Consider the following 14,306-nt stretch of genomic DNA (forward strand, 5'->3'; position numbering starts at 1 on the left):
TACTGACAAGCCCACAACAAAAAAGCCACTGACAAACAAAATTTAAACGAAGGGGAAAAAGGAAAAAAAAAAACCAAACAGATAGGTGACAGGCGTGTTGGCTGCCATCTTCATGGATGCAGGCCACCAGGCAAGGGGGTTCCAACGGCCAGTCTTTCAGCTAGCAGCTGCTCCTTAACTGTTTGTGGGTCTTCCCCGCGGGGAGGGACAGCTATGGGGCTCCACTGGAAGACAGCAGCGCTGGAGGGCTTCCCGGGAACAGGGCACCATGCCCAGTCCGGCTGTAAGACAAACGGGCCATGTATGTGCTCCAGACACAATGAGCTTCCTGTCTCCCATCTGCCAGTGGTGAAACACCACTTTCTCGGAGGCACATCGTGGCAGGAGGCAGAGAAGGACGTAAGCATAATATCTGGGGCCGGGCTCCGCGTCCCTTTCTTTTGCTTGATCCTCATCCCTTCTCTCTTGAGTCACGGTTCTTGTACTACGACTGAGTTCGGAAGCTCGGGGAGTTTTATCTCCCACGGAGGTCAGGCCAACGGCTGTAAGCAGGCCTTCCATGAACCCCCAGGCCCCTTCACAAAAGACCCCTGTTCCATCTCTTGGCGCTGCAGGCAGGGGGTGGTGGACAGCTGCAGGCTAGTCTCTTGGGCATGGGCAGGCTGGGTTAGGGATAATGCAGGCTACGGTCAGGCTCAGAGGTGTCTAGTTGGGACTAGAGCAGCATCCTGCTGATGTCCTATGGCTGTGTGAAAGCAGTGCTTCTCAGAGCCCAAGAAGGGGCCGTGCTTGAGGCCACGCAGAGTTGTGCTCTCCAGAGTCTCTGAGTCAGTGGGGCTGTAATCTCTAACAAGTTCCCAGGTGTTTCTAACAGGTGTGGCGACTGCAGGTCTGGGTGAAATTATGGGTCTCAGGGACATACAAAAATGAATGTGTGTTAGACATGCTATTTATGTAACTCCTTATTTTATGGGAATTGGCGCCCTGGTGGCTGCAGGTTGGGCAGCTAACTGCAAAGTCAGCAGTTCAAAACCACCCGGGGCTCTGTGGGAGAAAGATGAGGCTTTCGACTTCTATGAAGGGTTACAGTCTCACACACCTTCGGGGCAGTTCTACCCCATCCTCTAGGGGGGAGATGAGTCAGAAACAGCTCAATGGCAGTGAGTTTAGTTGGTTTTTGTCTTTCACGGGAATCGGAAAACTTAAAGAGACATGATGTATAGTCAGGGATGGGGACATGCAAGTGTAAGTTGGCAAGTCTTGCTCTCGGGTTCCAGCTCACACACAAGTGGATAAGTAGATAAGTCACTCGAATCAGTGGATGGCTGCTGACAAGCTCTCTCGGCAAGACACATCTCTAACACAGTCTTGTTAGAGTATCTTAATAAAAAAAAAGCCCAATGGAAACAGTGGGTTCCAAGAGGATTCGCTGGGCCAGTTCAATTCAAGGCAGAGCGGTGACCTCAGAAGGCTCTGAAGACTGTTTTATAGGGTCCCACAGACGAAATCCTAATAGATTTTCTCAAAGGACACAGGATGATCACAGGAACTTTATTATGAGAAGCTTTAAGAAAAGTCCAGTGGTGAGGAAAGTGGACAGAACAGTTAGGCTGAGGATTTTTTTCATCACAACAAAATACCTGTTCATTCTTCAAGGGTAGCAAAGAATTTTGTTGGGAAACCTAACCTCATCTACCCGACAGCCTATCTATCTTGCCTCATTTGCATTTCCTTTTGTTTTCTACACGCCAAGAACATTGAAAAAGAGAATGATTTCGGTTTCTCAAGGATGCCAAAACCGCTGTTTTGGCTTAGTGTAAATAGCAAAGTGCAGAATTTATCCAGGAAGGCTTAGAAACATTCAGATGGAAACATTGCCTTGGAACTGTATGGACCAGGATGGAGGATGTGTCAAGAAACAATACCTTCACACTTTGATATCTTTGTTTTATACAAATGTTCAATGATTCTGATGAGGAAGACCGAAAAAGAATGAATACATTTGAAGTATGGTGCTGGTGAAGAATATTGAAAGGACCATGGACTTCCAAAAGAACACACAGATCTGCCTTGGAAGAAGTCTGGCCAGAATGCTCCTCAGAGGCAAGATGATGAGAATTCTCCTCTCCTGCTTCAGACATGTTGTCAGGAGAGACCTGTCCTTGGAGAAGGACATCATGCTTGGTAACGTGGAGGAGCGGCGAAAAAGAGGAAGGCTCTCGCCAAGACGGACTGACAGAGTGCCTGGAACAACGGACTGACAGGGTGCCTGGAACAACGGACTGACAGAGTGCCTGGAACAACGGGCTCAAACATAAGGACATTTGTGAGGGTGGCGCAGGGCCAGGCAGTATTGTTTCCATCTGACGTTCATAGGTTTGCTGTGAGCCAGAATCTGCTGGATGGCACTGAACCACGGCCGTGATTCTGTAGCAATACTTTTGGACTTACTCTCATATACACATCTGCTCTCGGATGCAAACCTGGTTAAGCTCCTATAAAGCAATGAACTCAACTGGGATTCTTTTTTAAATTTTAGTGCATCTCAGCTGGATAAAATTTATGTGCATTTATATGGACAAGATAATGACGGGCTCCTCTTCACATAGTCTAGCTTTTCAAAGTTTGCTCAGCATAGAAAGCTGGTTCAATGTCATCTAACAAGGGCAACGAATGCAGACTGTGTTAGTCTGGGAACTTTAGAGAAACAAATTCACAGAAACTCATGGATAAGAGAGAGTTTCATATAAAGGTTAAGTTCACATCAAGAAAACATCCCAACTCAGTGCTGCCCAAAGCCACAAGTCCAACATTAACCCATATGTCCGACACATTAATCCACAAAGTCCTCTTCCATCTCACAAAACACACACTGATGCCAACTGTAGGACGAAAGCCGAATCGGTGAGTGTGTAAGCATCTCAGCACTGGCAGGGGTCTCCACACAGCTGTTTCAGCACCCAGGATGGCATTGGGGCAGGTCCATGTGGCTTCTCCTCAGGGATGTCTTGCAGGAAGTGAGCCTTGCCAGTTGAAGCAGGGAACTGGCTAAGGGAGATGCACCCTGGCCCGACCATCACAAAGCAAGAGAACCGAGAACTCAAAAGGCGAGGCTCACTGAGCCATTTATCTCTCTGCTCTTCAACTAACCCCATGTGTTTATCGGCCAGGTTGGCACAATAAACTAACTCACAGATGGAATACTTATGATAAAAGGGTATGACCCTGACACACATCTTCTCTGATCGTAAACTGTTCACCTTGGTGTGTGCATAGGTTCCACATGATTCCCATCCTTCCCAATACTATACATAACGTGTTGTGATCCAGTGGAACGCCTGGAATCATCAGGAAGACACAGGTAAACATCTTTCTGCTGTTCTTTGCTTTCAGCAAAGACCCATCTGCTATCAGTAATGATGTCCCTTATCCTGTGCCTTCTTCTGAATCCAGGTTGACAGTCTGGCAGTCAGTCCTTGACTGCGGCAGCCATTGCGAAATCATCTTCTGCATAATTTTATTTGCGTGTTATATTAATGGCATTGTATGATAAAGTCTGCATTCCATCGGGTCACTTTTCTTCTGGAATGGGCACAAAGAGGGATCTCTTCCAGTAAGTCGGTCAGGTAGCTGTTTTCCAAATTGCTTGACATAGACAGGTGAGAACTTCCAAGTGTTGCATCTGCCTGTTGGGTCTCCCAGTTGGAATTCCATCCATCACGGCAGCCCTGCTTCTCACCAACGCTTTCTGTGGAGCTTGACCATCTTCCTTCAGTACCACTGGTTTTTGGTCACAGGCCACCTCCTAAAATGGCCGAATGCCTACCAATTCTTTGTGGTATAGCACTTCTGTATACGTGGAGGATTGAAGGGGGTCTCATTATGATTGGCTCTGTGACCCTTCACCTCGTTCACAAGAAAAATTGAAAAACAAACAAACAAAAAAAAAACAACAACACACAAAACACCCCCAAACCCCCAAACTTGCAATATGCAGGTGACAGCCAGCTTGCTGAAAGTGGAGTAAGCTTGAAGCATTATTGGTGAAGTTTGAAGCCTTATCAAAGCCTTCAGTATGGATTATGTCTTAACCCAAAGAAAACAAAAATCCTCACAACTCGGACAATAAGTGGATAAATAGAGGAAAGGGGGTAAACAGAGGATAAATAAGTGGATAAATAGAGGAAAGACGCACGTTGTCTTTTCACTTGGACCCACCCACAATCAGTACCCATAAAGCAGCAATCATGAAGTCAGGTGACATGTTGCTTTGGGCAAATTGTGCTGCGAAGACTGCTGGGAAGTGTGGCTAAACAAAGATGCCACTTGTCGGATCGTGGGGTGCCGGACCCAACGGCCTCATGCGCATGTGGAAGCTGTGCCATGAATCAGGAAGACTCAGGAAGACCGATGCCCTTGAAGGAAGGTCTTGGTAAGGAAGATTGGCTGCCAGAACGAACAAACGAGCCAAGCTGTGTTGGGAAAAGCTACAGCCAGGAGGCTCCTTAAAAGGGAGAATGTCAAGACGTCGTCGTCTGATATGCTTTGGACATGCTAGCAAGAGGGACCGGTCCCTGGAGAATAAAAACCACCCTGCTTGGTGAAGTAGACAGTCGGCGGGAAAGACAAGAATCCTGAGTGTGAGCATGGACACAGCGCTGCCAGCAATGGGTTGGGACATAGCAGCCATTGTGAGGGTGGCGCCGGCCGAGCAGCACTTTGTTCTGTTGTGCTTGGGAGCCCTGTAGACCAGCATGGACTGAAGGCACCATGGCAACCTGGGGAGGATGAATTTGCGTGACTCTCGTGTTTCTACAACGGTAGGTGTTAATTGCCATCCAATCAGTGCGATGCGTGACAACCCGTGAACAACAGAACTAAAGGTTGCTGAGCCCCGCTCTCTCCTCACGGCCGTCGGTCTGTGCGGCTCCTCATCTTCCAGCTCCATTCATGATAGTCTGACACTGTTATCCTTAGAGAGCTGTAAGATAGCCTAGTCCGTAGGGGAAAAAAAGACGTGCACTTCTATAGAAGTACACAATCCCCTGGAAACACAGGGGATCCAGGACAGATGAACCCCTCAGGACCAGTGGTGAGAGGGGCAGTACTGGGAGGGTGGAGGGAAGGTGGGGTAGAAAGGGGGAACCAATCACAAGGATCTACATATAACCCCCTCCTTGGGGATGGACAACAGAAAAGTGGGTGAAGAGAGACGTCAGACAGTGTAAGACATGACAAAATAATAATTTATAAATTAGCAAGGGTTCGAGAGGGAGGGTGGAGGGGAGGGAGGGGGGAAATGGGGAGAAAGAAAATGAGTGGGAACCAGAATTGGGAAGAGAGCGTATACAGACACATTCTCTACACCCACATTTTAAGGAGCCTGGGAAGCTGAGAGTCTTGTGGAGGGAGCCCTTCATGTTTGTGGGTTGGAGATGAAACCCAGTCACATTGTCCTTACTAAAAGAGTTGTTCCCCACAATGTCCCCCTGTAATAATGCCAATTTTCAGGTCTGCGTGCAAGCACATGGTTGCTACTATATGCTTGAAGGTTACCTGCCTGAAGGTGGTCTGCCGTCAAGAGTCATCAGACCCTATTGTCCGTCCCATTCTAAGTAGGGCCCACTCCCTTCTGAGAAGGCCTATAGATTGTTCCCCAGGAGAAGAGCTCGGGGACACTAACGGTCAAGCCAGCTAGGAAACAACCAAGGTTAAGTCGCTATCTTAACTCTAGAACCTGCCCATCTTGTTACCTATGTACCTTCCTGTTATGTGCATACCCCTCGCACGTCCCTTTCCTGTTACATATGTGCTTTTGCTAGCCCAAGATGATATAAACCTGTGAGAGAATACATTCGGCCCCCTTTCTGGTTCCAGGCTCCATGGACGAGGTGAACCCTTGCGTGTCTTGTGTGTTGTTTCTCTGATTTACCCTTCAGTTACACCACCGCCCCTTAAGACCCATTTGGTTGTGGTGGCTGGTTCCCCCCGCCCACCACCACCACCACCCCCAGTCCTGTGTCACAGTGCCTCTTCTCAACCTAGTGCTGGCCTCTCAGCCACTTGGTCCCTGGGCCTCTGCCCTGCTCTGTCAAGTATTCCAAAGCTTCTGTAGAACTAGTCAATTCCCACTCGGAAAGCTAGCCTCCTTTTCAAAGGCACCCAGCTTCACTCAGGCCTTGGGCTGGAAGCCACCCCTGTGTCTCCTGATCTTGGTGCTGTGACCTCTGCTGACTGCTGCACTCACCACTTCAGACAGGTGAGAGGTTGGAGAGAGAGGCGCAGAATAGAGATAGGATTTAGCCGGGAATGTGAGGCTGAGAAAGGCTTTATTGAGGTGGGGAAGAACTCCCGGGAGGGAAGGGCGAGCAGAGAAGGACAGGGCATCTTGAGCCCCCGGGCGGGTTCTGAGACCCAACGAGTTAGGGAAATTGAGTCTGGCAGTGAGGCAGTGGGACGTATGTGCTGATAAGGGGAAGGAAGACCTTCTGGTGCTGCAGTTGCAGGTCTGAGTCAGGATGTGGTCTGTGAGTAAGTCATCCTGGAACATCAAGGGAAGGGACTGTACAGGCCCGGCCCGGAGAGATAAGCTCCTTGGAACGCTGGAGGCAGGGACTGCACAGTCCAGCTCTGGCCTTGAGAGGCAGGGGGGAAGGGGCTGCACAGTCCAGCAGGCTATATTTTGGGAGAGCTGGGGGAAGCGGCTGCATGGTCCGGACCCGGCCCAAACAGCAGGGATCTCAAAACCCATTTGTCTAGCGGCTCTTCTTTCTCGATGGTTGGGGGATTCCTTGAGCCTGTTTCTGAGATGGCTTACTCTTATACCCAGCAGAATGGCAACACGGACCAATCCCCCAGTTAGAGTCCTCTATATCTGATGTGCATACTCCCACCCATTCACGGAGTGGGAGTTAGAAAGACAGATAGAAGGGCCACATCAAGTAATTTCACTTTGTTGCTGACATTTCTAGGTGACAGAACATCTAATTACCCAAATGAATATGAATAAAAATGTCTACTGTGTGCCTAAGACCCCACTAGGTGATAAGCAAGGTGGCGGAAAATAGATGTTATTAGTTTCAGCCATATCCTCTTAGCCCACTCCAGATGATGTCAGCAGACAGTTCCTGCACCTGCACACGCTGGGGGCTTCCTACCGGTCTCAGGCTCCAGGGGGTTAATATTCCAGGAGCACCCTTGACCACTGAGGGTTGGGAGACAAACCCTGAACTTCTAGACCCCTCCATGGGATTTTTGGAGAAATGTTCTATACACTCTCTCAGAGAGGCTCCCTCACTCAGCTTCTTGGCCTCAGCTGCCCACAGTGGATACTCTCTCATTGATGAATTCTCTGTTGATTTCTCCCTGTGATTCCTGGGATCGTTTCCTAAACAGCAACCTGCTCACAGATCCTTGTCTTTTTGTTCTTGCTGCCAGGTGCCATCGAGTCGGCTCTGACATGTAGCGACACTTTGCACCACAGAAAGAAACGCTGCCCTGTCCAGCGCCATCCTCACAATTGTTCCCATGCTTGAGTCCATCGTTGGAGCCACGGTGTCCATCCAGCTCCTTGAGGACCTTCCTCTTTTTGCTGCCCCTCCACTTTACCAACCATGATGTCCCTCTCCAGGGACTGGTCGCTCCTGACATCAAGCCCAAAGTCCTTGAGACAAAGTCTCATCATCCGTGCCTTAAAGGAGCACTCTGGCTGTACTTCTTCTAAGACTGATTGATTTGATTTGTCCTTGTGGCAGTTATATAATCTCTGGACAACTTGAGCGAAGGGGTGGGGTCTAGCCTGTCAACTAGGTTGCAGCTTGATGACCTCATTTGGAGGCACAAGGGAGATAAATATCTCACTGGAGGCCTGATCCAGTCTTTCTGCCTTCCCTTTCCTGCTGTGGAGATACTTAGAGGGCCGGAGGAGACACATGGAGACCAATGCTAGTGTTGAGATGCTTCCACTGCCACTGGATCCACAAGACTTTCTACCCACTGGCCCATGATCTTCCTGCACTTGGCATCATTTAATGTGTTGCATGAGTCTGAAGAGGAATTTGTGGACTGCTTTTGGACATATGGGTTAATATTGGATTTATGGACTTGATCTGGACTGGACTGGGATGTTTTCTTAATTACTCTTGGATATAAAGCTCTCTCTTAAACACATATGAGTGTCAGTGCATTTGTTTCTCTAGTTGATCTGGACGAATACAGTCCTTTTAGCAATTCATGGCACTTTCAATATTCGTTGCCACAATTCAAAAACATCAGTTCTTCACCTGTCATCCGTCTTCAGTGTCCAACTTTCACATACCCATGAGGCCAGGGGAAGGACCCTGGCTTGGGTCAGGTGCCCCTTAGTCCTCAGAGTGACATCCTTGCTTTTCAATACTCTGAAGAAGTCTTATACAGCGGGTTTACCCAAGGCAACGTGTCTTTTGATCTTTTGACTGCTGCTTCTGTGACCATTCATTGTGGATCCAAGCACGACAAAGTCAACCTTTTCCTCATGTATCCAGGTGCTACCCATCGGTCCAGTTGTAAGGATTTGGACCTATTTACACAGACTTGTAATCCATAGTTAAGGCTGAAATCCTTGATTTTCATCAGCAAGCGTCTCAATTCCGCCTCACTTTCAGCAAGCAAGGCTGTGTCCTTATCTTAGGGTCTACTTTTAGGGATACCAAATCAAGATCCTGGGCTCCTAAATTCCTTTTGGTTTGCAATGGATGGTCTTGTTCCTCCTGCCTTTCCCTGTCCTCTACGCACACACTTTGGTTGTGCCGTCGTTGCCACACCTCTGGCTTCTGGTAGGTGGTAGGTTGTTTAATAATTGTTTGCCATACATGCATAATGGTTATTGCTATATTGGTCAGGGAGGGATTTAGGAGACTGGAGTTGAGTGATGTGGGGATAAATAAGCAACATTTGCCTCCCTTGTGCATGTGTGTTTGAAGTTGTTAATTCCTTAGGGGCTGGATTCTTGGCCATTTTCCCCTCAAGGCAACTGGAAAGGATGGATGAGAGCCCTGCTGTGCCTGGGAGCAGCAGGTGAGTGTGGGCCTGCTGTTCAGACCCGGGAGCAACAGAAAGTGAGCACTAACATTCCCAGGAAATGTCCCAGGGAGACACCTCAGTCTGTTCTGCAGCTGAGAAAGACCCATGATGTGGGGGGAGGCGGAGAAGCTGAGATGGGACCAGCACTCCCACCAAGCCCTGGCTGGTGCAACCAGCCACGAGAGCATTTCCGCAAGAGCTCCAGGAATGTGTAGATTGTGAGTGTCCCTACGCTTGGTTGAATGGTCTGTTTTGTGAGACACTGTCCCCCTCAGCCCCGCCAGACCAGCTAGTGACCCCCCTCCTCCAAAAAGCAAAACAAAACAAACACACTGCCATTAGTCAATTCTGACTCATGGTGACCTTATAGGACAAAGTAGAGCTGCCGTTGCGTGTGACCAAGGCTGTGGATCTTTATGGGAGCAGAAAGCCTCATCTTTCTCCCGTGGAGGAGCTGATAGTTTTCAACTGCTAACCTTGTGGTTAGCAGTCAACGTGTAACCCCCTCTGCCAACCTCAGAATGTAAACAGTTTTCCCCCTAGAGTTTATTCCAGGTCGATCATTTTTTTCTACGGTGTCCGGTGGTGTGAATGGCTAAGATCCAGCTGCCTCTCCTCTGGCATATGGAGTCACCGTGAGTCAGAATCGACCCCAGGACGAACAATTCTCTGAGTCCTTGGCCTCTGGTGTAATCTTCTTTCACTGTCCTGGCTGTGTAGCCTCAATATCTTGGTTAATTAGTAAAGATTAACCAGGAAAGATTTGGTCGGTTACTAGGAAAGAGGCCCCGGGTGTGCAGACTAGCTTTCTAAAATTATGTGCTCAGCATCGTGGCTGCGAAAGACTGTCTCAAATTGACAGTTTGCAAAGAACTTTCCCCAGACATTACCTCACTGATCTAGTATGTTTACTATCTGACCATTGCAATAGCTTAATTAATATCAAATATCAAGGAAGACATAAAATAAAAGATTGGCATGACTTCTTAACTGCAAATGACGAATTGCTACAAAGAAGTGAAAGAAAGCTGAAATCCGCGAGGGATAGACCACGCTCTGTGGTTGAAGGCTTGGTACTGCCAAGATCGCGATTCTCTCCAAATGAATCCTTAGGTTCAGTGCAATCCCAATCAAAATGTGAGTAGACTTTACTGAAAGCAACCCCAGGACACGTAAGTGGAGGGTGTCCCTGGGTGGTGCCACGGTGACTCTGCTCCATTGCTAAGGGAAAGGTTGAAGGTTTGTTTTGTAAAGTCAAATCTCTTAAGTCTGCCATCGAGTCAGTTCTGACTCATGCCGACCCTACAGGACAAGTGGAACGGCCCCTGTGGGTTTCCAAGACTGTCAGTCTTTACGGGAGCTGAAAGCCTCCTCTTTCTCCCACAGAGCAACCGGTGGTTTCAAATTGCGGACCTTGTGCTTTGCAGCCAACCACAAACCTGACAGTGTGGCAAGCACCACCGGTTCATGATGTGTTGGTGCAGCGCCTGAACCTCTCGGAGAGCTGGTTGGTGCCCTTCCAGTGTTCCCAAGACCTGTCTTCCTCGTCCAAATGCTCTTCAGACTGGGCGAGGGAGTGGGGATGGGGCGTGTCCACCCCTGGAGAGAGAGCCAGTGTGTTGAATCGGGTCATCCTCGCATGTGGAGGGCAGGGCAGGAGCCCATGTTCTGTGTAAATCAGAGAGCTCCTTTGTGATGAAAGCAGAAGGGTTGTCCCACTTCTCGACTAGAGCAGAAAGTCCTGTGTGTGCTAGACCAGCTGCCCCAGGAATGCCCACTGTGGGATGGGGATCTTTAAGATCCCTGGAAGGGGTTGCCTCCAGAGACTGCATCTACTTTTAATTTTTCGTGTTGGCGTTGAGTCAAACAGGCCAGCTACTCATGCTTACCAATTTCCTTGTTCCAGTGCCTTTTCATTAGAGCACAAGAACAAGTCTTCCATGTTGGGCATTTGGAAAATATAACTAAGATGTGAAGAAGAAAATAAAAATCAGGTAATCTTGTGTCTCAGAACTGATAGCGACTTAGCCATTAGGCCAAACACTCACCATGTCTGGGGCCCACAATGCTCTCAGGGGCCTGGGAAAATGTTCCTATGTTCATTTTTAAATCATACGGTATTGATATAGTAACAGCAACATATCCACCCTGACATTTGTTTTTATACTGATGCAGTAATTAAACACAATTAAACTCTTTTATGTAAAAGAAGGATGCAGGAAGGTATGAGTGCCTAAGGGCCAGAAAAGTCACATGTCCTCCAGTTTGGGGTGGCTCCATCTCTTCCTTGGCTGGTGGCCACCTTAACTTCAAGCTCTGCTCACCCCCTTCTTTCTCCTCTGTGTTTTCCACTGTTGTTCGTGCCTTTCACTTGAACTTCAATTCTTATGTTTATACAGATCCTATAAATATTTAGTAGACTTCTCATCTGTTCGATTCCTGGGGACATGTTGACCAAGTAGCCAAGGCCATGAGTCCGCGAGAGTCGCACTGTTCTGATGGCTGCTTTGACTCGCTCACCTCGCCCTGGGGGAGGAAGTACTGCTAGCCGGCTCCTGCTCCTGCGGGGCGTCCAGCCCCATCGTGGTTAGGTGTCTTTATTCACCTAGAGCCGTTCTCGCTTTCAAATCTGACTTATGTCAAATTGCAATCACAGTCGGCTTCAAGGATGCTGGGGCTTCCTTCCCACGTTTCCTCCTCCTTGCTGTGAAAAGTGTGTCATCTGGGAATTCCCTGGGTGACTCTGTGCGTTCAATCTGAGAAATCCATTGAACATGCCAATTCCCCTGCATCAGGGGTCCTCAAACTACGGCCCGCGGGCCACATGCGGCCCGCTGAGGACAGCCTGCCGGGTGTTTTTGCCCCGTTTGGATTTTTACTTCAAAATAAGATGTTCAGTGCGTATAGGAATTTGTTCATAGTTTTTTCAAAAAAACTATAGTCCGGCCCTCCAACGGGTCTGAGGGACAGTGAACTGGCCCCCTGTTTAAAAATTTTGAGGACCCCTGCCCTACATCCTTGGACACCTTCTTCTACTATATAGAATGCTAGGCCAGTCTGGCATTCCAACTTGATTTAGTGTAAGCCATCACTTAATCCAGGCTTTAGGGAACTAACCAAATAACAATTAGATTCTCTAGCCTCTCAGGCTGAAACTTTGGCTGAAGAATGTGTGCTTAATGGGGCCTGAATCAACAAATTCAAGACTGATTCCACTTTATGGTCCTTGTACTATTCCCCCCATATCCTTAATAGCCATTCTCACACATAGTTCTCAAGTTTCTATTTGTATATATTAACAAATTTAAGTACTTTTTTTTTTCAGTCTAGCAATACCATCTTGTAGGTTACACTTTGTATCTGTTTCTTGCGCATTGCTGGGACTTAAGTTTAGCTGTGGGTCAAGAAGGAAAAGTGGGAAAAAAAAAAAAAAGAAGGAAAAGTGGGTGGTGGAGGCAGGTCCTGAGAACTTTCAGCAGTATCTTACAGGGCATCTGCCTTAGTCCCACGCAGCGCTTCTGACACCGCCCCAGGCGATACCTCGGCGGGATGATCTTCTGACAGGGCTGAGTTAATCTGGTTTAGCAGACAGAGATGGAGTAATTTCTTCAGATGGGAAGAAGTGGGCTGTCCTTTCCACAGGAGGTGATCCCCATGACCTCCGTGAAACAAGCTCTGCGGGAGGCCAGCGATGAGTTTGAACTGCGCTACCGGCGGGCATTCAGTGACCTGACATTCCAGCTCCACATCACCCCAGGGACAGCGTATCAGAGCTTTGAGCAGGTAGTGAATGAAGTCTTCCGGGATGGGGTGAACTGGGGTCGCATCGTGGCCTTTTTCTCCTTCGGTGGGGCACTGTGCGTGGAAAGCGTAGACAAGGAGATGCAGGTATTGGTGAGTCGGATCGCAACTTGGATGGCTACTTATCTGAATGACCACCTAGAGCCTTGGATCCAGGAGAACAGCGGCTGGGACACTTTCGTGGGACTCTATGGGAACAATGCAGCAGCCGAGAGCCGGAAGGGCCAGGAGTGCTTCAACCGCTGGTTCCTGACGGGCATGACTGTGGCTGGTGTGGTTCTGCTGGGCTCGCTCTTCAGCCGGAAATGACCAGACACTGACAGCCCTTTCCCCTCAGCGCCCCTCCATTCCATCACCATTGCCACCAGGAGAACCACTACATGCCACCCTCGCCTGCCCACCCACCACAGGGCAGGGCTTCCACCTGGTCCCCCCACAGTTAACTTTTCTAGAATATCCCACGCTTCTGTGAGGGCCACCTTTCCCCACACTTCAGTTTTCCTGCCTCAAAACCTACAGCTTCTCTGTGGAAGCTGCCAGGTGTGGGCAGGTGTTGTGGCCGGGGACAAGAGAGCCCTGCTGCTCGATAGGCCCCTCAGCCCCTAGCCTCCCAAGACTGCTGTCTGCCAGGGAGCTGGAAAGCTTCCTCACTCTCTTCCCGGAAAGAAAGACTAGATTGCCTCCTTGTGATGTCTGTGGCCTCGGAACTGACCATTTCCCTCGCCCCCCTGGGCCGGGGCTTCCCTCCCTCCCATCTCCTACCCCCTCAGGCTATGTAGGGCTACAAACTGGGTGAGTTAGAAAGTCAGGCTGCTTGGGATAAAGCAACAAAAGATCAGGCCCCACCTCTGGCCTGGCCAACACCCTGACTCCCATCCATGGGCCTCCCAAGATGGAAGCTGTCACCGCAGGAGGCACCCCAGGCCAGAGCAAGGGTGGCCCTCGCAGCTTAGCACCACGCCAGGCCCTTCCTCTCCTCTGGCTCCCATGAGCATGACTGAGGGACCAACTGGGCCCTGGACAGGTGCCCCAGAGCTGTTTACGGCCCCAGCTGCCTCTTCTTGCAAGGAGGTCGGCCTGTGGCATCTTTGCCTTGGGCCTGTGCCCATGGGGACCCCAGGCCAGAGGGAGGAACCTTGGTTCTTCCATACCTCGAGCAGGAAGGAGACGCTGTGCCCGGGGTAGAGGGGTCTGGAGGCACCCACCCACACTTGGCCTGGGCAGCAGGGCTGCCGAGGCCAGAGTGGCCTGGCCAGGGACCCTTCAGACCAACCTCCCTCCCTGCTCTGCTCCACCCATGGCCTGTCTCGTCTCTGGGGTCCTGGCCACCCGGGGCTCTCTGCTGTACATACTCAAGACTAGTTTTTATTCCTTGTGAAGATGATATACTATTTTTGTTAAGCGTGTCTGTATTTATGTGTGAGGAGCTGCTGACTTGCTGTGCG

The 14,306-nt window shown here is 49.5% G+C and overlaps 1 protein-coding gene across 1 annotated transcript; it reads left to right on the forward strand.

The window, feature by feature from the left end:
- The first annotated feature begins 12,672 nt into the window (after window positions 1–12,672).
- On the forward strand, window positions 12,673–13,906 carry LOC101659262 (bcl-2-like protein 1). The gene has a single exon (XM_045288171.1). It carries the CDS (start codon window positions 12,673–12,675, stop codon window positions 13,168–13,170), a length of 498 nt encoding a protein of 165 aa, XP_045144106.1. The 3' UTR covers window positions 13,171–13,906.
- Window positions 13,907–14,306: the final 400 nt, after the last annotated feature.

Source organism: Echinops telfairi, unplaced genomic scaffold (genome assembly GCF_000313985.2).
Source record: "Echinops telfairi isolate 266 unplaced genomic scaffold, ASM31398v2 ScPeMD7_18;HRSCAF=68, whole genome shotgun sequence".
NCBI lineage: Eukaryota > Metazoa > Chordata > Mammalia > Afrosoricida > Tenrecidae > Echinops > Echinops telfairi.